Consider the following 22,846-nt stretch of genomic DNA (forward strand, 5'->3'; position numbering starts at 1 on the left):
CCCCAGAGAGCCAAAGCCATTGGCTAAACCATAGGATCTACCCTTAGACTTGTGCAAAGGGTGTCAAAAATTTCCTTGCTCCATCAAAGAGGGCACATGGCAGTAGATTAAAAATTAACTGGGCCAATAAGGCCAAAAAAAGATAAGGACACTTACAGCCGCACTTGGATGTATCGATTATTAATACTATTGTCTGAAGTGCAAGTGAGAAGGCACATGTTGTCCTGCTGTTTTAGATTTTATTACCTGTATTTTACATGGTTTTGAACAAGGTGCCAGGTCTAATGACTCACCAAATGACTGATTAACAGTCACATGTAAGTATGTTTGAAGGAAACACTTTTATTGATCAATTGCAACACCAGTCAGAACTGGTATTTTCCATGGAGTTAACATTAAGGATAGATGTGATTATTCAGATTTTGAATCTATTCATTTATTTTTTTCATATTCTGACAAGTAGGACCCATACATGAAGCTAAATGGAGTATCATTATCTCATTAATTTCATTTGGAAATTGTGTTCCATTCTCTTCAATGATCAGCAAAATAATATTTATTCACAGTCACACTCTGTTATTTGCCCTTTATGAAAGCATCATCTGACAACAACCACGGTAATGCATCTTTTACATTATAAATGACTTCTCTATCAGTGGCTGCTTTATGCCTGACAATATCCAGATGGCTTAAAAACAAAAACTTGAGTTGAATTTAGATCAGACACCTTTAGAAGAGTAACATTAATCTAATTCAAATATCAAGAGTTGTAATGGTACGTAGTTGAAACATCTGATTCCTGAAGCATCTTGAAATCTTGTCAAGCAAGTTAAATGACAAACGTCAAATTAAACGTCAAAATAAACAAAAGTCAGAAAATAGGTGAAAAAAACTTTCCTTTCCTCTAAACAGCAGTTTGTGTTGCGTGTTTGTGTTCCAACACATTTGTTTTAAGAGTGCATGGTGTCAATCAGGCTATACCTATATAACTCTGTAGAAAGTTTAGACACAATTGACTGTTAGCAGATATGACCATGATATTGTAAATTGATTGTGGCAACTGCACCTGGACGAATTTTTTTCAACTATTACATCTTCAATTTCTGATGTGTGGTTATGTAATGATGTTTGGCTTTTCTTAATAAATGATTAATGCTTTCTGAATAAATTAAGAAATTACACTTTTTTGAAATACTTGTTTTAAATAATTCATGAGAAAACAATTGAACAGAAATTAAATAACTGGTAAATCGCATGGATTATTAGCTGTTGACAAAAGTTAATGTGAAGCCACATACACTGAGAACATGCTTAAGGCATTTCTCTTCAAGCCATGACCTTTCTGCTTCTTTGTGAGGGTCATTGCAAGAATGCTTCCTTATTACCAAATTGACCCCAACTTTCCCACTCCATAATTTCCTAATGAATACAGTAAACATTTCCAATGTCCTCCAACTGACCTTCTTGCTTCATGTGACTGTCACATAAGTTATGATTACTATTGATCGTACAGTAATACACCGTGGAAACACATAAAGAACTCCTTAGTGATTTATTTTAGATCAATTGCATAGATTTAAACAGATATTTAAACAGGTATTTATGCTTTGGTGCAGACCAAGCATTGTTTGAATCAAATACAAAACAAGACAAAATGTTATGAGAGGAAAGCAGGTTACAAAATGTTTTTTTAATAGGAACCGAGGGCAAGGTCACAATAACTCCAGGGGAGAGGATCCAGTTATGATATTACAATGAAGGTAAGGTGCACAGAAGTCCACAGTTCAACTCCTAATCATTGAGCAATACCTCTTCCTTTCTGCACAAACACATCTCCCCATGTGATTCGCCTGTCACATCAACCCCTTAAATTGCACTCAGGCAGGATGGTGATATTGTTCTGCATGTGGGGGGGTCATTGGTTGTGGGACACGTTCACGTTCTGATGGGTGCTGCAGGAAGCCAAGACGGTGGGCGGTGGCTGCGGGTGTGCCCCCTGTGACTGACAAGCCCCAGCTGAAGGCACTCGGAGGCACTTTGTTATCAGCCAGTCTGGCTGCATGCTGCTGTCTGAGCAGGCAGCAGAGGCAGAGTCTACCCTGTGGCTTTGGCAATGGATGGGAGTACCATACAGAGAGAGAGAGAGAGTTTTGTTTTGTTTGTTTTTCTACAGTATAGCACTATTGCTGAAGCTATTATTGTCCTTTTAATACCATTTGCCATTTATCCTTTTATTATTATTATTATTATTATATATTTTTTTCCTTTCATTATTTCATTTGATTTCTATACTAATGCTAAAGCCACATAATTTTCAGTGTCCCGCTGGCGGGACGGTTACCCCCCTCCCCCACCTCCCCCCAACATTCTAAATCAATTGTATGCACCATATTGCTATGTAGCATAGGAATGTTATACACCATTTCAAAGCTTTGACTCTTCGGAATCCAAAAATGACAACTTTTTTCATGTACAATCTGTATAGTGCTTTACATTCTCAGATTAATCGTATTATGTCTCAATTAAATTTGATCCAAAATTCCCCCCTCCCCACTCTGCTTTTGGTGCTACCCTGACTTCTGGCTGCAGTGTAGCTGCAGCACAAAAGTAGATGCAACATATTGGGTACTGAAATATTCACAAGAATCCATAGAAATTGAATCTTCATGTTGTGCTATCCAATATTAGTTGTACAGATGTATACTCTATCTTATACACACTCATTGAACCAACAAAGTAAATGCAAAAATAGAGACTTGTTTTGTAGTCATTCCATATTTAGTGTAGTCATTCCATATCAGAACCCCTGAAGTATAATCCAAATACAAGCATAAAACTTCAATGTGTTACCTTTCATTTGAGACCAGGATTATGCTTCTACATAAAGGGGTTCATGTGCAGTAAGCATTTGATTGTCAGTATGCATTTTGGATAACAAAAAGTTCTATGGGGAGTTTCCATAGGCATTTTACAAAACGCATGAGCATACCTTGGCAAATAATACTCTAAAGCACTCATATTTTCATTCTATATTGATCTACTTTTGCACAGAACTTTACAAGACCTGGTGCTAGGGCTCAGTGGTGTTTCTAAGTCATATCAAGTGACCTAGAGGGCTGAAATGTGGTCAGTTCAGAGATGCTTGTAATCCAGCAGAAAGAAAAAACTATATTCCAGCCTCCATAACTCTTTGTGAGTACATCACACATTTATTTTGATTGTTTCCTACGAAAACTAGAGGTTCTCAGCTTTCTAGAGGTCCAACATTTGATGGTAGGCCCCAGAAGAGGTGGGAACAATGCCCTTGTAAATAGGCACAGTGCAATTTTAGGCAAAAGCTTGAAATTATTTTTGAGATTTAAAGAGCTAATGTAAAGTTGATTATTAACATGTTATACTTGTAGCTTTGGCAACAATAACTTAACTCATTCATGCCATTAAATCACCATTTGACTTGATTTGGTTTGATTTGAGAGAGAGAGAGAGAGAGAGAGAGAGTTTTGTTTTGTTTGTTTTTCTACAGTATAGCACTATTGCTGAAGCTATTATTGTCCTTTTAATACCATTTGCCATTTATCCTTTTATTATTATTATTATTATTATATATTTTTTTCCTTTCATTATTTCATTTGATTTCTATACTAATGCTAAAGCCACATAATTTTCAGTGTCCCGCTGGCGGGACGGTTACCCCCCTCCCCCACCTCCCCCCAACATTCTAAATCAATTGTATGCACCATATTGCTATGTAGCATAGGAATGTTATACACCATTTCAAAGCTTTGACTCTTCGGAATCCAAAAATGACAACTTTTTTCATGTACAATCTGTATAGTGCTTTACATTCTCAGATTAATCGTATTATGTCTCAATTAAATTTGATCCAAAATCCCCCCCTCCCCACTCTGCTTTTGGTGCTACCCTGACTTCTGGCTGCAGTGTAGCTGCAGCACAAAAGTAGATGCAACATATTGGGTACTGAAATATTCACAAGAATCCATAGAAATTGAATCTTCATGTTGTGCTATCCAATATTAGTTGTACAGATGTATACTCTATCTTATACACACTCATTGAACCAACAAAGTAAATGCAAAAATAGAGACTTGTTTTGTAGTCATTCCATATTTAGTGTAGTCATTCCATATCAGAACCCCTGAAGTATAATCCAAATACAAGCATAAAACTTGTAAACTAAGAGAGAGAGAGAGAGAGAGCATGGAGGATTTATTTGTGTTCCAACTACATGGTGCGCTAAATTACTCGTTTATGACACATCTTATCACATGCTACTTCCACAAGTGTTGCATTGGCTCCTTGATCTTGTGAATTGGATTCTTCCACTCTGTTTTACTTGCTTGTAACTCAGGCAGACATCGTCATTGTCATATTGTCATATTGGCTCAACTGAGGGAGACACTGTCATTGAAAAAATAAGGGTCAGCAATGTTGAAATCAAGAAGTTGCTTTATTCCACAATATGTCCACAAATCAGCTGAGTACTGAAAACCACAGATGTGGACAGCAAGGGGCAGCACTTCATTATGTGTCACATACACACATATGATACACAGCACTTCATAGCAGTTAGCCATCTCTACTAATCTAACGGTCATTTAAGTCATGAAGGCACATAACCCCATATAAGGTCACAGTAAGGCAAACGCACAGCACAAGAAACATCAGAGAGTTTCACTGTACACTTTGGACCACAGTAGAGTAAAGGGCCGGGCTGCAAGTGTCAACACAAGCAATTGGTAGAGTGGTTTAATACAAGAAATATTTTTCAATTGGTGGGTAATAGAGAGTGTAGTGCATTTACTTGATAATATTTGTTCTGAATTTGCGAGTTTAATATCTCTTTAATTCAGAAAAACATAGCTATTTATTTCTGAATTAATAATAATAAAAAACAATCATTTAGAAATACCAGCCCCGTCTGAAATAACAATAGACATTAAAGTAATTCAGAAAAAACAGCTAATAAAATTTCAGGAGGATACCTTTCCTTATGTCTGAGATGTTTTTATATGTTCTAATGCTTTTTTCCCCAATCACCATATATTCACAAAGTAACTTGGACACCATTTTTTTTGCTTCAATTTCACATAGTGAGACAGAGTGTTCAAGAGCGCTACATTTATATTCACTATCACTATCTGTCAGGCTGTAACATACAAAACAATGAGACACCACACATGCTTTCATGTTTCAGATCTTCACTAAATACAGCAGCTACCTGGATGAGAGGTGTGTAACGTCACAAGATAAGATTGCACTTAGAATGCTTACAAAACATATAGACATAAACCCTTATCTGCCACTGTGTGCAAAAAAGAGTACAACCACATGTGCAAATCTCTGAAGTCCATGTCCAAAATCTTCAACTCATCTTCAAAGAGCCATTCTTTAATTCCCTGAGACTTTCTTTTCTGTTTTCCATCATTGTATTCTGTGGCACCTCTTGCAACAACAGCTGTCAGGTTCCAAAAGGACAGTTAGGTCCTTGTGCCAAACCATAACAAACGTGCCTGATGAAGACTCAGTACATATCCAGGAGTCACACTTTCACACCCCAGCATATTTGGTGGCACAGCTGCTTGGCAAGGCTTTTCTGGAGGAGAAAGAGGCTTCGGAGTGGTATTGGTAAGAATCGACGGGGAGGGGCGTTGGCTCATGTCAGGGCATATTCAAAGGTCCCTTTTTCCAAGCCCTCCAATCCGTCTCCCCAGTTAGAGGATGGCATGCTGCTGTAAGGGTCCAGTAAAATCCTGAAGCATCTCACTATGAGAAGACCCAGAAATACCAGCAGCATGCCCACAAATGCAAAAGCTGTCTTTTGCTCCAGTGTCAGAGCATGAGCAATATTGTCATTCCCACTGATAGCCGCCAGAGAATGATTGTAGTGGCTGCTCATCTTCTTATGGTTGAGATCAGACTAGACAGGATAGCCTGCATATTACCCTGAGAGAGAAATACAGAGAGGGATTCAACTGTTGTAGTCATGTTGATGTTGTAATGCCACTATATGTATTTTTAGAAAACTGGTTTTGCAATCTGAGATTTAAAAGCAGGGAGATAGCAATGTGATCATTATTAGTCCATTATAAAATCATGGGCATGAACCTTGAAATGTTATCAGCAAGGGACAGTTGAGTAAGGATAATGTACTTGGCACGAAAAATATCACACAATGATTTGTGAATATCTAATCAAACATTGTCAACCTTGCACCTTTGCCCATATTGCGGCAAAGGTTTACTGTACTATATAATCTTCAAACACACTCAAGAAAATGGGTTGCACATTTGTCAAAAATAGAGAGCACACTCAAAGGAAACACAAATAGCTCAACAGGAAAGACAGGGAGCCGCAACAACACAGAAGTCTGCAATGTGTGTATTCCATTCAATATCCTCAAATGTCAAATGTGGCTCCAATCCAAATGGAATGTCTCTCGGATCCGTATTACCCTCGTTGCCCACTACAGATAGCTTTTGGTAATTCATCAGGAGAAAAGGGGAAAGCTCTTCGTACCTGTTGCTTGCGAGCGGCACTCAGACGGATTGTGGCGGTTTCATTACGCCAGAATGGGAGGAATGTGGATGAGAGGATGGATGATGACTGAAAATGATATGAAGAGACATAACGAATGGATCCCAACTCCCTCAGAGGCAGAGAGGAAGCGGAGAGAGCCGCGCTGAGGATGCCACAGGCTGCGTGGAGCAGCAGGTGGTGGTGGCAGGGGAGACAGAGAGACAGATGCTATGTTTACAGATGAGAAATGTGTTTCTTAAAAAAAGAAGCCAGAACAAAAAAAGCAGAGAGGGGAATTGAATGCCACTCACCTTCATTTCGACTTAATCTTCATAAACCTGTTGCTTGTGATTCTGCTGATATGTGCCAATATTTTGTTAGGAGAAGATACTGGAGGCTGTATTGATTTCTCCATAAGCTCTCTCAGTTAATTGCAGGAGACTAGCCCTCCCCTCCACTTAAATTGTGCGGTCAGTCTTCAGATTCTTGAAAAGGCTAGTCGGGGGAATGAAAGACAATGTTTTTATGGCATGCTGCACAGCCCGGCTCACCAGTCACAGATGTCTTAAGGTCAGAAATCCCAGCCTCTGCCTCTTTACGGAGAGTCCCGGCGCTTTTCACTGGCTGCCTCATCTTCATTATCATTCCGTCTCTCTCTATCTCTGTCAGCAGAAGCACACACACACACACAGACTCTCTCTTTCCCACTCACTCACACACACACACACACGCACACGTACCCCCCCCCCCCCCCCAGAACAATACACACCCCCCCCAACAATACTCTCTCCCTTTCACTCTACATAATGACCAGTTGTTAGACAATCTATCTATGCTATGTTTCAGTCATTCGTAGAAACACACACTGTCGTAATATTCCTTTCACACACAGTCACTGCATCCATTAACAGTAGCTTACAGAAAATGTTTTCTCCACTCAATGTTTATTTGCCCATTTTCAAAATGACTCTTCCCGTGACAGTGTTTTCCAGCAGACAGAGAGCTGTGTTCATCTATCAGGAAAGACTCTCTGTCAGGAAAGACTTTTTACAATATATGTCTTCAATTGTCTTCAATTTGACAGGATCTAAAAGGGGCATGTGTTGCAGTAGCTGCTTAGACTTTGAAAACAAATTATCAGGTGAGATGACCTGATTGTATTCACAATGAGGATGAATTAGGTTGTGTTTTTGAACGCTCCAAAAGCTGATGTTCATTGCAAAACACTACACTAGAGTGTGGTATTATAAGATGCTGAAGCTTCAACTTGTTTGTGGTTGGAAACCTGGATTGGTTATTCTTGAGACTTCACAACACATTTATGAAAATTCCTGACCACAGCATGCACACTTACAGTGTTCTTTGGAGCAGAATGAAATGACTTTCTGACATCAGCTAAGTCTTTTTTTGAATTTTTCTAGGCTTAGCCTAATCTCTGCAGGACAAGCCTAGAACACCATTAAGACAGAAATGCAGTGCTCATCAGAAATGCAGTGCTCATCAGAAATGCATATCATCAGTACGTATCAATGAAACAGTGAATAAGTGACATGCAGAGACGTGGCATTTTTTCTATACATTTTATTTTTTGCATAAATATGTCCACAAATAATATAGCGTGAATTGCGGTCTTGCTCCCAAAATAGCATAACCTTTATCTCTTACAAATATGTAATTATGTAAAACCATGGTGTGAAAATCTGGTCAAAGGGCAGACTGTCTTCTTGACATAGTTGGAAGAATAGATGAAGCAACAGCACATTTGGAAGAATAGATAGCGGAATAGATAAGATAGCATTTAAATATAGTAACAACATAGCATCATTGATTGATAATATCTCAAAAGTGATTCACAAATCATTGCAACAGAGTGACTTTATAATCAAGCAGTGTGTGAATAACACAACAGTTCAAAAAGTTATTATAGTCATAATAACTGAGAAATTACAGTTTTCCTTGATTGCTTTGATGCCACAGTTAACTCAAACTCCACATTTTCAAAACAGTTAACACACAGGCTGAAACAGTACTCATGGTCAAAATGACACATTTTGCCTGCAAAAGACTCTAACACTCTCAAATTCAAAACATTTACGTAAAACACACAAGCAGATTTTGCCATCAAACAACACAACTTGTAGTCAAATCACTGTTCACTTTCAAACATTACACACTGCCCAACAAAATGCAAAACACCGTTCTCAAAATGAGGAGTTTCAGCCTTCATTTTTGCTATGTCTGTGCCATTTCTTATCATTTTTCTGGTATCAGAAAAACTATGGAAAGACAAAATGTATTGAATAAAAATGAATTGTATTCATTCCTCCCAAGATTCATACTTGTAAATAGCAACACAGAACAGGCATGGTATTTCTTATGGATAATGAATGATTGCTGATTGAAGAATTGTGCAAAGGAGATTCACACATTGACATTACAAGTCCATAAGTTTGCAAGCAATATCTATTAGCTGTGGATAAATGTTTCCTTTTGTTACACACAGTTACAGTTTTTTTTTCAATTGCTAACACACTAAAATGACATGCATAGCACACTTATTTAAACTGACACAGAGAGCAAAAACCTCTTCTCAAGTGTCCAAAAGTCTAAACGCATTTTCTGCTTTACACACATTTTGCAATTCAAAATGTCACTTTTTAAATGCACTGAACACGGTTCTCTGCAGACACAACAATCTGACACAACAATCTAACATAAAGTCACATGTTTGCTATTGCAAAACCCTCATTCAAAATGATACTATACATGAGCTAATTGGCCTATATATGCATGTTGCACTGACTTGTTTGGTGATTTTTTTTAAAATCATGTGTGTGTATCTGCAAATGTTTCTGTATATGTGAACAATCTGAAGGATTTTCTACAATTTGAACTATTTTAGTATTATGGCAAAGCATACTAAAAATGAGAGTGCTTTTCATTATGCCCAACAGTGTGTAGTTGGTTAGACAAACATCTGATAAGATAATATGAATGAAGTGTGTGCCATTTGGTGCAAAAATTTGATTTTGATAATACTATAGTTTTGGTTGCATTGCTTCATTTTGCAGGATATATGAGGTATTTTGCAGTTTGGGTGCGTGGTTTTGTGAATTGTGTTAAGTATTTTGATAAAACCAGACTTGTTTGCAAACTTGTGTTTTAGCAGTTGGAAAAAACTGTAGGCCTAATCCAATGGAGTTTGGAGTCTTTGTATGAGAACTGTGTTACATGTTTTGAAAAAGGATGTGAAACATGAGTTAAACCAATGAAAATCATTGTTAAATCATTGTTAAATCATTTGAAGACATGACTTCTGCTGTGCTAAGGTGAAGCTTAAAGCTAAAGTTGGAAACAGTTGGAAACACATGGTCTAAATGTCAATCCAATGCCTAAATGTCTGTCTTTTATTAAAGGAGTTACTATTAAATGGACGCAAGAAAAATATCAGACTTGTCTGACAAAGTCTATCTATCTATCTATCTATCTATCTATATAGGCCTAGTTATGCAGCACCTCTTCAGTCGTTTGCCTCTGAAATGCAACAATAACACAACCTCTTTAGCCATGTGCTGGTGTAATCTTGGAGACACAAGTTAATTTCAGTTAAGTTTTATAACATTTCTAACTAATGCGATGGCTGAAACAAGAGAGGCGGTCAAGCCAAAGACCGCAAATGTGTCTTCTCGTTTAATCTCGCGACAATAACATCAGTGCAGAGGGGGAGCGTCTGTAATTTTGAACTGCGCAGTCAAAGCGGCATTTTTTCCGACGATAGAAACAAGCAATCATGGCCGATGTAGAACTGGATTCTGAGATCAAGGTAGAGGAAACGACCCCTGCAGCTGAAGAAACCGAGGCAGAGCCAGAGCAAGAGCAAGAGCCAGAGCCAGAGCCAGAGGTAGAGGCAGAGACTGAACAAGAACAAGGACAAGGACAAGAAGAAGAAGAAGTTGGAGCAACCGAAGAGACTACAAATGGCGTTAAAACGTAACGTAGCTTAACTATTTTCTTTCTGTCCATTCTGGGAGTGTTATACAAGTCAGCTAGCATTGCTAGCTAACGTTACCCGGGCCGCTAAAGGCTAGAAGCTAAAATGGAGAATGTATACTTTATGGTTAAAGTCTCAGCTATTGCCTTGAAATTATCTGCCGCTAGCTGTAATGATTTGCACACCATAGCAATAACAGCAACTTTGGTAACATTCTTTAATATAAAATATACAGATTATAAGGCATTGGTGGTAGTTCGCATCAAACACAAAATATCGACCTGACAATGCACCCAAGACTCCAGTACAAAGTGCCAAGAGCTAGTTTATGCTAAGCTAAGCTGCTTCTTTTGAGAAATGCTAAATTACTTAGCTGCTAGCTATCGGACTTAGGTAACGTTACCTTGGTGGTCATAAACAAAAGTCAACCAATTCTCAAATAATACTTTAAAAAATCACCAGTTTACCCATGTGTGGTGTTTTAGATGGACATATTTGCTATTAACGTTTCGTGGAAGCTAGTTCTAGTTCCTGTTAGCCTGCTTCGACGTTAGCGATAGCTCAGTGCTATTTAGAAACGTCGTTAACTATAAACTGTTAACATAAATAATGTGCATATAAAGAGAACTGGTAACGGAGTCTATGTAAAATAAGTGGTTTTAACACCACTGGTAGTGTAATTTTATGTGGAGATGTATTAGCAATAAGGCGATCCACCTAAAAACACGCAGCTATAACGTTACGCTAAGTTGGTTAAACCTAGATTCTATGCTATGATATTTACGGCAAACAATACAGATGCCAGGTGAGTTAACCCGTTTCTCATGCAGTGCTCGTTGAAAGTTAATAACGCTAACTGATTTCCTTTCCCTCCTATTTACTGGAGCTATTTTCAATCATGTTTTATTTTTGTTTATTTAGTTAAGCTATATCTGCATTTGTTTTGAGCAGTCCTTAAGACTATACCTAATTTACAGTATTGTCTTCCTCCCCACAGTGAAACCGAGGAAGTCCCCAAGGACAAACCGCAAGGAAAAGAGAAGTCTGGTGGCCGAAAAATAAATCGTTATCATCCCTACTCAGATTGGAAGGACAAACACTCAGGGCCGGGGGACAAGAAGGGCGCTCACAGAAACCGAGTGTTCATTAGCAATATCCCTTATGATATGAAGTGGCAGGCTATTAAAGATCTAATGCGAGAGAAAGGTAAAGCACCCGGAGGTGTAATCATCCCTCTCAAGAGATGCTCTCTCTCCCCTACAGTGACAAATTGGAAAGCATTCCAAATGATCCCCTTTCTGTGATGTAGTGATGTTGTGAATTTTCTAGTGTAGAGCAGTGATAAACAGTAGTCTGGGTTGTTTATTTCAACAGTCCTCATGGGAGGATTTTTGATCTGTTGTGGTCTGAAATTACCTGATGAAGATTTCTTTGGTCTAGATTTATTGACAGCTCCAAAATGTAACCTCATTTAAGTTGTTGTTCTGACCATCATTGTGTAGATTTTTGTAAGGAGAAATGACGAACCAAATAATGTCTTGCTGTGCTTGCTTTTTGAAGGGATGGAAGGTCATTTTAATACAGAGCCAAGACTTGTTGGAAACGTGTTGACCAACCTGCTCAATGTATCCATGCTGATTTTAGATCTTTGTCTTTGGCTGATTGGTGTTTCAGTAATTGAACAGTACGGCATGGTGGTGTGTAGTGGAATGTTGGTCTGGATTGATTCATTTGTTGATTTTCTCATGGAGCTTCTCCACCTGTAGCGGTGTGCCAATGTCGACTGAAGAGAAGACTGGTGATCTTAAATGCATTGTTTTCTTTGGTATTTCCCCCTTTGTATGTCTCATGTAGTCGGTGAGGTTACATACGTGGAGCTCTTTAAGGATGCTGAAGGAAAGTCAAGGGTAAGTGATGTGGACGACTTGCTGCACGAGGTTTTAAATACCCTCTGCAGTTTCATTTTGTGTTCCTTCTGGTAAAGATATCTTAGGCGATGTACATGTGAATTGCTTTTAAACTAGAAGGGAATTGTCCTATCACTGTCGGTGGCTTTGTAGAGGTTTGTTGAGGTTTTTCTCTCAAATGTGACTGGAAAACTAATATGAAATTCATAACTCAAAAGCACATTTAAGTGTATTATTGTGAAGTTCTCTCAATTGGTGGTTTTCAAGAGTGGCAGTTCCAATTTGTCAATGGCAATAAGAGATGAAGTGAATTGTTAGCAGGTGTTTCATTGATTGATGATTGTCATCAAATATGGCATTTGTTTTGTCACACCTGATGTTATGAGTGTTGCCATGTATCTTTTCAATTGACTAAGTACCTCCCTTGAGAAAATTATTGGCTTTTTTTGCAATTCATAACTTCCTTCTTCCCACAGCGTCTCACAATGTACTTTGTCCCATTTGTTTTATGACTCCCCATAGATTTTGATAAAAGTATCCTGCAGTTAATTGATGAACATTTGTATGTAACATTACCATTATGTCCTCAAAAAACATGTTTACAATTCTCTTTTCATTGCACATCATCCGAAATTGTCAATGGATTTGATATGGTTACATTGTGTTACTCAAAATCTAATGAAAGTATTTTGTCTGTACTTTCCATCGGTGACTATTTATCATTTATGTCCCTCTGGATTGATTTGGTGCTGTGTGGATCATCCCATGTCTCACCCGTAGGGTTGCGGGTAAGATTCTATTATCTAATCTATCAGGAACATGTCAGAGGCTGGGCTGACATTTGATGCATTGTTTTAATCATTACTTCTCTCCCTGCAGTGTTGTTGAGTTTAAAGATGAGGAGTTTGTGAAGAAAGCCGTTGAGGTCATGAGCAAACATGATCTAAATGGCAGACCACTCAATATCAAAGAGGTATGTAGCATTCCATGATGGGTTTTCTTTTGGAAGGAGAAGGGTCTTCCTTGGCTGGAACCTGACCTCTGTGTTGCTACTGATGTGTGTCAGGATCCTGAGGGGGAGCACGCTCGACGGGTGCTGCTGCGCACTGGAGGACGGGGCGGAGATGGCGGTCCAGGAATCAACATTCCTCCCGCCATCGCCAACAACCCCAACATCCCACCTGAGATCATAAATGGCCTTCAGGGAGGAAGACTGGGCTCCACTGTTTTTGTGGCCAATGTAAGTAGCATTAAGGCGTCTCTTTATTTCTGCCCTGTGGCTTCTCATATGCATATGGAATTGATTCAGCCATTATTTTCTTTGCCATCACTTAATATTATGGATGTAACGGGAAAAAAACAAGCATTTATGTAGCTAGATTTCAACTTGACAACTAATTGCTTGGAGTTGCTGGCTCTGTATAATTTGTACATCCCTCCATTGTTATTCCAGCAGTCATTACTGCCAGCTAGGGCTGGGACGGTAACCGCATTACCGCAATGCCACGGTCACATGACCCCTACCGCGTGTCTGAGCTCGTCACAGTCATCACCGCAAAAAAAAAAAATAAATATCTGAAACATTTGGGTGATTCTACTTCGACGTTTTTAACCATGACATTAGCACAATTCCGGTTTGAAAACGTAGCAGAATCTCAGAGTTATGCAGTCAGCTTAGACGTCTGCAGGTGGCTAGCCTAGGCTACATGAAGTTGAATCCCACTATAATTGGCCTGCACATGTGTACACGTACTGTAGGCCTATGTAATATCATGATGTGTAATGTGATGAACCATCTTATGACATTGATACTCAGAGAACCACAGTTACGTTAAGTAGGCTAACCCTCCGTTTTCACAACAAAACGTCAAAACGTATCATCAAAAAAATTAAGCAAATCCGACCTTTCGCGTTTGTGTTGGGGAGCGCGATGTTCCAACATTCCATTTGTTTACTATGCGAGAGTAGGGGAGAACTGGCACAATCGTAACACTTGTCTATTCTCAGTTTTAAACTCGATTTACATAAAGCTGTTAAACGTGAAAGCTGTGAAATTTGGCCAGAAAGGAGTCATACATGTTTAGTTCATGAAAGAATTACAAAATATGTTCTGGTTTGTTAAGAATTTAACTTAACAGTGACATGTAGGTCGAGGCTAGCCTCGGACCTACCTTTGTTACAACCTGACGCAGCCATTAAAACGTGCGGTAGCCTACCGTTGTAAAATTAGCATAAGCGTCATGACTGTAACAGTTCTGAAATCATGATAGCCTTGTTGATAAACTGCTTATTTCTTTCATGTCTGAAGCATTTGGTCCAGTGGTCTTTGAAGTTGCTGCAGCTGCCTAAAGTTGAATTGGCTGTGATGGCTGATGGCGGCACAAAATTCATAATCCATAATCCATTTTTTTTTTTGTGGGGGGGGGGGGTGGTATACCACAAAACTGCAGCAATTTCTTGCTTACCGACCGCGGTAAGAAAACATCCATACCGTCTTAGCCCTACTGCCAGCATGAATACATTAGGAATAAAACGCTGCTGTAAGACATAATTGTGATCACAGTGTGGACTGTTCCTGAATCTGATTTTGTTAATTCGTCAAATGAATCGCTTACAATGGAAATGTAACCCTTGACATCCGTGTCTTTTATGTTGTTTTGCCCAGCTTGATTTCAAAGTTGGCTGGAAGAAGCTCAGGGAAGTTTTTTGCATGGCTGGGACGGTGAAAAGGGCTGATGTCAAAGAAGACAAGGATGGGAAGAGCCGTGGAATGGGAACAGTCACTTTTCAGCAACCTTTGGAAGCTGTCCAAGCTGTCTGTATCCTCCAGAGAAACTCAAAGCTTTAACGTGTCTGCCTACCTCTACATTAAGCATGTTTTAGCATGTGCCTCGTGGACTACAAAACAGCATATCTATTATTAAACACTAAATACACCAAGAGCTGTTTAGCATTAAATCCATTAGATTTTAGATTTGTTCCTCTCTTCCGACCTTAATCTGTGTACCTACCTTGACTTCGACATAAAGCTATGTTCAATGGACAAATGTTGTTTGACCGACCCATGCATGTCAAAATTGTGAGTAAAAAGTTTTGATTGATTTCTATTATTGTGTGTTTGCTAGTGATGCATAAGTGTTGCGTAAAGGCTCGTTTTTCATGATGATATTTGTTACACAGGATGATAAGTCTCTTCCCATTGATGATTTTCGTCCAGCAGAGAAATCGCCTCAGTTGCCAAGTGGGTATTTTATCAGTCTGTTTACAAATGAGCAGTGTCTCATTAGAATTGGTTTGGAATACATTGAATGTTTGCGCACACAGGGGGTCTTGGAGGCATCGGAATGGGTCTTGGCCCTGGTGGTCAGCCAATAAATGCCAACCGCATCAGTGGAGCTGGAGGAATGGGAGCCATGGGACCTGGAGGTACTCCTACAGTCACACACAAACTTTCCGTCTCAGTCATTCTTTGTCTGCTCTCAGAGTCTTAATGAGAGATTTTGAATAGGAAGCTGCTGTTGCTAAACGGATTAGTTGCTGTTGCTAACTACTTTGGGCTACTACTTTTGTGTTTGCAATATTCCAGTTTTATTTCAAAGTTTATATTTTCTATTTCAAATAAAACACATACACTAAATCCTAATTAAAACCATTTGAATAGCCCCTGCCTTGTGAATTTACTTTTTTTTTTTTTTTTTTTTACTGTCGAGTTCTAATTAGAAGATGTTTTGGGCTTGAAACTTTTACAAATGATCAAATGTGACAACGATGTCCTGTGCAGTCTCATGGCTAACACACCAGTCAGTGTGCAAGTTACTTTTTAATCAAGATGGCCGAGTTTTGAGTTACAAAGATCTCTTGCGTCTATTCTAGTTTGGTCGTCGATAAGATAAGATAAGACAGTGTGATTGAGACAGAGGGGTTCCCAAAAGCAAATTCCAGTTCTCTGGTCAATTACTAGTAAACATCCCCTCTGGTATACATTTACCCGTGATTGTTAACTTATAATGTTCATGGCCAGTCTAGCCCTTCTATTGAGTTGAAAGAAATTTAAACTCATCTCTGTTTTTAATAGGGATGGATGGTCCAGGATATGGAATGAACAGAGTGGGAGGTGAGATGAATGATAATTTTGATTACTCTTTGTCTTGGCACACACATCAAAGGTTGAATAATAAATATATTTCATTAAAAAAAAATGTTTTTGTATGTCCACATTTCCCTCAGTCTGTTCTACTTGCATGGTTTTGGTTTAATTCAGTCACATACTGTAGTGATTTACAGAAAAAGGACAATTCAGGGCACTTTGTGTCATTCGTTTACCATTTGTATAATGCATTTTTTCCCTCCCTCAGGAATGGGTGGTGGATTTGGTGGTATGGATGGCATGGGCAATATGGGTGGCTTTGGAGGCCGTGACATGGGACCCATGGGAAGAATGGGAGGTATGGAAATGCACTAGTCATTCTGACAAGAGTCTTCTCCGATTTGAATCAGGCCTTTTTTTATTTTGTTTTTAAATGGCTTCTTATATCTACTCCTCTGTAGACATGTACCGGTCTGGTATGGGAATGGATCGTGATTTTGGCAGGAATGACATGGCAATGAATCGTCCCTTCGGTGATGCCTTTGGACTAGGTGAGGATGCTCTTAGCTCCTGCATCATTTTTTCATTAATTAGGAGCATGCCTGTTTGAAGGGCTTCTAAGACAAGCTGCATGATGATGAGTATGCATAGACCAAATTGATAACGAAATGCTTGACTCCAAGTGAACCGTTTTAAGAGGCAAGATTGTGTGCATTTTTTATTTTAAACTCACTGCTTGTCAGAATTCTTCTTGCAAGGATTCACGACTCCAGCCCCTTAGATCTTGTGGTGACAAGGCCACTTATAAACCATAAATCTGACAGGGACGTCTTAGAGTCTCTCTTGACTTACGGTTTAATCTCTGTATAGTGGAGCAGGGCAGATTGCAAATATATTAAGTCAGTACACACTGTACATTTCCTATCTTGTGATGTCAAAGTCCTGATGTGCTATTGATTTGTTTAGATGTCCAGCATGATGGATTCTTTGGTCAAAATAAACCATTAGGGAAAAGCACAACGGTGTGGGGAGACGTTAGAGCATTCTGATTTGGCTGGTGTTGTCGCTGTGACATTCAGTGTGGGCGGGATGGTGTGTTGTGTGTTTTGTTTTAATTCTGTTTGAAGTGTGTATGGATTGGGGCCTGTCTTTTGGCTTGCTGCTGTTCTGACTGCCAGTGCGCTCTCTTCATCAGGCGGAGGGATGGGAGGCTTTGGAGGAGGCATGGGGAATGCTGGCATGGGTCCCATGGGGTCTGGTTTAGGTACATCACACACTCACCGCTAACCCTCCATTCTCCCCCTTCCCCACACCCTGCAGCCACATTTGCTTTGACTCATTTCCTTACCACCTTTTAAAAACCATGACTTGTTCACATGAAACTCCTCATTTGAAGGCCTCATTGGCTGAATATTACACTTTGACTCTGGCACAGGCGGTGGGATGGGTAACATGGGCATGGATCGGATGAGCGCCGGCTTCGACAGGATGGGTGGCGGCATGGACATGAACCGTGGCTTTGGCGGCTTCGGTGGTGGTGCTGGTCACATGGGCGGAGGAATGTCCGACAGGGGATCAGGATCAAAGGGCGGATGCCAGATATTTGTGAGAAATGTAAGCATCAGTATTAATCTCTCTAATGTATATGTTTGTCAAACACTTGGTGTTCTAGATTTGAGACTTGTATGATATTTTTTTTATTTGTATTTTAGCTCTCTTATGACCTTACCTGGCAGAAACTGAAGGAAAAATTCAGCCATTGTGGTAAGTGCAGAAGTGGATTGTAATGGAATACTTTGGTAGTCATTTTTATATTTTATAGCCTTGAAAAGTTCACATGGTTCAGTTGTAATGACTACTGGCTTTGTTGTGAATCCCAGGTCAGGTGATGTTTGCAGAGATCAAGATGGAGAATGGGAAGTCGAAAGGGTGCGGTACCGTTCGCTTTGACTCACCAGAGAGTGCAGAGACGGCCTGTCGGATGATGAATGGCACCAAAATTAATGGCCGTGAAGTCGATGTCCGCATTGACCGAAATGCCTAAAACATCGTAGTAACAATTCACCCATCACCCTGTTTTTTGTTTTGTTTTAAAAACACATTTCCATAAGTCTCTGCTGTTGTACCACATGCTCAGTGAATGACACCACCAGCCTCAGTAACTGGATGTGTATAAGGTTTGTTTATATACCGTGATATTTTTCCCCCCCTTTTACTTTTTTGTAAACCCTTTTTAATTTGTGGGCCACCGGTTTATTTGAATGACAAAATAAACTTTTTAATTTTTAAACTTTGGTGTTTAATAACCTTCTTTGTGAGATCAAAGTGTGCTTGTTACTTTATGTTATTTTTAGCTTGCGTATCATAAACCTGTTATATGACAGATCCTGAAGCTATTTAAATAACGTGATGTGGTACTTTTCCGTTACCATGCACATACCCAGAGAAATGAGAGGTGAGTGGAATTTTTTTGGTTTCCTATTTTATTTTGTGTTTTGTTCCTCTTTCTGTCGCTTGTGTAAAGGGATCATAAACGCTTATCAGTTTTGGCCTTCCCAGACTGACTCCCTTTCAGAAGCAAGATAAGGCCTAGCAGGTCAGGCCTCTTCAAATTGTCCAGTGATTCCTGAGTTTGGTCAATTTCTTTGGATAACCAGTTAGTCATTGCATGTTCTGATGGGGTTGTTACCGATAATTCCCAGTTCATACAAAATGGACAGAGTGGCAAAAAGAATGTAGAAAAACAGTGTAACGACTCCAAGCTTCCAGTTCAATCTCCATCCGTTTGCGTGCACTGTCACAAAAAGTATGACGATAGAGAAGAGAAGAGAGGCAGTTGTGAACACCAGACCAGTGCTGTTCACCTCGACTGGAGAGGTAGTGTCCACAAATGCTGTTTTGATGAACCATGGCAGACCCAGGCAGAGCATGTCGAATACATTAGATCCCACGATGTTGGACATGGCCATGTCTGCTTTGCCTGAGAAAAGGGGAAAGTAGATCTGAGGGACACCTCACTTTTTCAACTACAAACAAATTAAACGATATGAGTTATAGTCTCACCTTCTCTGGCTACAATGACACTGGCTACTGTGTCTGGAATGCTGGTCCCAGCAGCAAGCAGAGTGAGTCCCATTACCGTGTCAGGGATGGACAGCGTTTCCCCTAAGAGAAATGACGAAGACAAGGACTTATCGGTAATGTATTCTTAATGCATTCTCAGATCATTTACGCAATGCTTTAGCTAATGGGAGTGAGCCTAAGGGATTTAAGAGGCTCTACGTGGAGAGCTGTGCCTCATGATAAAACTAAGAATGCTACCCTGGGGGCAACTACATTCAGGATGTGCTCAGTGACCATCACGCTTTCCTGGGGGCAACAGAGTCGTAGTACCTGGGCGGTCCATTCAGTGGGCTTAACAATGGTTACTCTCCTCTTTTCCTCATGTGAGACTTTTATGACAACTAGCAGGATAATAATCCTATTGTACTCCACAACCTCTGCTAACATCACATGGTTTCTCATGGTAACCCACAGGGCAAAATAGACCTTAATCCTGCGTTGGCGGAGAGTCACGTCTGACCCAAGATGAAGGGGCTACACTAATCTCCCCGGGATACAAACTCTCGGCATTTCAGGAATTAGCCAGTGCAGCATGTGACTACTCTGCATGGCCTACTGCTCACATGCGTTAGCCTACCATTCAAAATATGGAATCTTCAAGCCAACTGAATTCTCTAGACATGACATCCCTCCAAAGAAAAATATTTACAGAATAAAATCTTATTTACCAAATTAGTTTTCCTCTTTCCCATAGTCAATAATAAACATAAATATATTGTTGTGTTATAAAGTTAAAACAATGACTTCTTCCTTACCCACCACGGTAACCATCCACACCAGTACATAAGTGAAGGCAGAGATCCACACAGCTGACATAAAGAAGGTCATCATGTACCATTTCTTCCAGGTGCGCCTGCGGCAGTCTGGTATGGTCAGAAAGAGCAGCAGGATGGCCGGCAAGGAGAGCACCCACAGGATACGCTTCAGGTCATTCTCAGGCATCTTGAAAACACTCTTGTGCTCTGTCATGAAACAGTAGAGGATTTCAGTATTGGAATTTTAAATTACCATGTTACAATTACAAATGTCCTTTTTTGAGTACTTCCATTTTGAGTAGGGAGGCACATATATTATCAATTTTGGCAGACCTAACTACAGTTAATAATTTATAACCACAAAGGGGCTGTAAATAATTTCATGCAGAACAATCCATAATTTAAACTGTCACACTGAAAGTGAATCATTATGTGTCTTTTACCCTCTGGGATTTCATTTAGTCCATGAAGACTGAGGGAGAGGTGAGAGTATCCCGAATCGTCCTGGAAGATGCCACTGTCTGTCCGGGATCTGCGGTGCAAGCGGAGGCTTGTGTCGTCCTGCCAGCCCACCAAGGGCTGCTGCTCGCTGCGCTCCTCTGCATTTTTGGCCACACAGGTACAGCAAGGGCTGAACTTGCGTAACACATACTCACTGATTCGGATGTCGAAGCAGAGCACGACTATGTATACCCCATACACAAGAAGTAAAGAAGCTGCTTCATACCTGGAAAATGTCAAACAATATGATGGTCACTGTGGTGGCATTTTGATCTACAAAATATACTTTTTGTTATCACAAGGCTATTCAAAGAATTGGGAAATAAAGCATTTTTAAACAGTAAGCTAATTTTAAGGGCATCTACAATTACTGTAAAAGTAATTCTGCAGAGCTTTTCTGGTTTGGAAGATGGAATAATACAAGAGATTAGAAATATATTGACAAAAGTGCTAAATGATACATGACTCAGCAGGACCAAAGTCAATGTCCTTTGTTTGTACAGTATGCGGTAGTGATGCTACTGTTCCTGACAATGTTGTGGTTATATTGAGGAAATGATGTTACTCACCAGTACACCTTGTTATCTGAGATTATTGCTATTACAGCACCCACGCTTATAGCATAAGCCAAACAGTCTCTGAACAGTGGCCAGCAGGTGAGTCGCCCCACCTAGACATTGTAAACAAAATACTTCAGCTCAGTGTAGTACTGTATCTTCACTACACGATGGGTCTGCAATTGACCCAGAACAGGCTGTTCAGTTGGTCATTTCATGTACAATGTGGTTAAGCAAACCTTTTATGGGAGATTACATACCACAGCGGTTAAGAGTCCACATGCTGCACAAATACCAAGGAGGTTGTAAACGGCTGATCCTACAATGGTACTGACCCCAATGTCTCCCTTTGTGACAAATACACCTGTGAGAAATTATAATTTATGAATGACTGAATTTCTGTGCATGATTAGATTTAAATCATGTTGTTACTTAGTTGATGCAGTGAAATACATAAACAAAAAAAACATTACTAAAATGTCTTGACCTTTTGAATAGTTTTAAAATAAAACACAACAGTTACATAGAGATATAATCACAGGTTTATTTACCCAGAAAGGCTGTAACTAGTTCTGGAGCTGAGCTTCCAGCTGCCATGAATGTTGCTCCAGCTACATCTTGTGAGAGCCCAAGACCTGTAAAATAGTATAACAGAGAAGTAGGCTACATTATTCTCAGTGCATAACCTTACGCCTGACCAACTGAAAACAATTTCAATCAAACAAATCATTCAAGAAATGATCACTTACGCTCACTGATAACTTCAAGGGATGGCAGAAAGTAGTCATCACAAATTATAGAAATGGCCAAAAACATATAAAAAATGATCATAAAATATATAATAAGCCCTCCATCTTTTCTCTCTTGCACTGTGAAAAAACCCTCTGGGAATTCCGACGACTGTGGGGACACGCACTCCGTTTCATTTTCTGAAAGAAAACATCCAGTTATTCACTGTCAATATGCAAGACAGTTACACTTCAAGCCCATGACAGTTCTGGAGTGGATAGCTTTCAAAATCATTCTCGGACCAAGAAAGCAAATGGAATATAATTAGCTCTGAAGTCATGCTATGAAATTGTTTCTTACCAGTGTCCCGGCGTACTCTTGGAGAATTCACATGATATGACTTTGAAAAATAGAACAGTGTTTGTACCGAGCAATACAAAAAAAGCACGAATGCAAAAATATATAAGAAAATATCTCTTCTGTTTTTCTTGTGATTACTTACGTTTTTATTCATTATCTAATTAGTTTGCCTACACTAACTCTGGAACTATAAGAAGTCAAGTCATGAGACTGCCTCACTAAGCTAGAACATAAAAGTTTTCCCTGTCCTAAGCCTCTTACATCCACAGCTCAACTGAACTAGATGGACCAGTCAAGGA

At 39.6% G+C, this 22,846-nt stretch overlaps 3 protein-coding genes across 4 annotated transcripts; 1 reads left to right on the forward strand and 2 right to left on the reverse strand.

The window, feature by feature from the left end:
* Window positions 1-5,674: 5,674 nt before the first annotated feature.
* ctxn2 (cortexin 2) lies at window positions 5,675-5,917 on the reverse strand. The gene has a single exon (XM_042062108.1). The coding sequence runs from the start codon at window positions 5,915-5,917 to the stop codon at window positions 5,675-5,677; it is 243 nt and encodes an 80-aa protein (XP_041918042.1).
* A 4,351-nt stretch (window positions 5,918-10,268) lies between these two features.
* Window positions 10,269-18,812, forward strand: myef2 (myelin expression factor 2). 2 transcript variants are annotated; one of them, XM_042061835.1, is made up of 17 exons: window positions 10,269-10,527; window positions 11,526-11,734; window positions 12,383-12,435; window positions 13,216-13,223; window positions 13,315-13,408; window positions 13,502-13,675; window positions 15,101-15,254; window positions 15,465-15,514; window positions 15,616-15,676; window positions 15,760-15,861; window positions 16,511-16,549; window positions 16,791-16,880; window positions 16,984-17,073; window positions 17,718-17,786; window positions 17,958-18,136; window positions 18,235-18,286; window positions 18,403-18,812. In XM_042061835.1, the coding sequence occupies exons 1-17, from the start codon at window positions 10,328-10,330 to the stop codon at window positions 18,564-18,566; spliced, it is 1,788 nt and encodes a 595-aa protein (XP_041917769.1). In that variant the 5' UTR covers window positions 10,269-10,327; the 3' UTR covers window positions 18,567-18,812. The 2 variants fall into 2 exon arrangements, with proteins under 2 accessions (XP_041917769.1, XP_041917770.1); XM_042061836.1 differs by lacking the exon at window positions 17,718-17,786.
* Window positions 18,813-19,026: 214 nt separating this feature from the next.
* On the reverse strand, window positions 19,027-22,467 carry slc24a5 (solute carrier family 24 member 5). Its single transcript, XM_042061812.1, has 8 exons — window positions 22,208-22,467; window positions 22,010-22,093; window positions 21,719-21,822; window positions 21,471-21,571; window positions 20,844-21,127; window positions 20,401-20,607; window positions 19,586-19,687; window positions 19,027-19,502 (listed from the first exon to the last, which is right to left on the reverse strand). Exons 1-8 carry the CDS (start codon window positions 22,287-22,289, stop codon window positions 19,180-19,182), a joined length of 1,287 nt encoding a protein of 428 aa, XP_041917746.1. The 5' UTR covers window positions 22,290-22,467; the 3' UTR covers window positions 19,027-19,179.
* Between the last annotated feature and the right edge of the window lie 379 nt (window positions 22,468-22,846).

This window comes from Alosa sapidissima, chromosome 14 (genome assembly GCF_018492685.1).
Source record: "Alosa sapidissima isolate fAloSap1 chromosome 14, fAloSap1.pri, whole genome shotgun sequence".
In the NCBI taxonomy this organism is placed as follows: Eukaryota; Metazoa; Chordata; class Actinopteri; order Clupeiformes; family Clupeidae; genus Alosa; species Alosa sapidissima.

Bases quoted from the DNA above. Each gene is read 5' to 3' on its own strand.
- ctxn2 (XM_042062108.1), bottom strand. From the start codon at position 5,917: ATGAGCAGCCACTACAATCATTCTCTGGCGGCTATCAGTGGGAATGAC.
- myef2 (XM_042061835.1), top strand. From the start codon at position 10,328: ATGGCCGATGTAGAACTGGATTCTGAGATCAAGGTAGAGGAAACGACC. The intron at 15,255-15,464 runs GTATCCTCCAGA...TTCGACATAAAG, and splicing joins GGAAGCTGTCCAAGCTGTCT to CTATGTTCAATGGACAAATG. The intron at 18,287-18,402 runs GTAAGTGCAGAA...TGTGAATCCCAG, and splicing joins GGAAAAATTCAGCCATTGTG to GTCAGGTGATGTTTGCAGAG.
- slc24a5 (XM_042061812.1), bottom strand. From the start codon at position 22,289: ATGATCATTTTTTATATGTTTTTGGCCATTTCTATAATTTGTGATGAC. The intron at 20,608-20,843 runs GTAAAAGACACA...GTTTCATGACAG, and splicing joins ACTAAATGAAATCCCAGAGG to AGCACAAGAGTGTTTTCAAG. The intron at 19,503-19,585 runs GTGAGACTATAA...CCCTTTTCTCAG, and splicing joins TGTCATTGTAGCCAGAGAAG to GCAAAGCAGACATGGCCATG.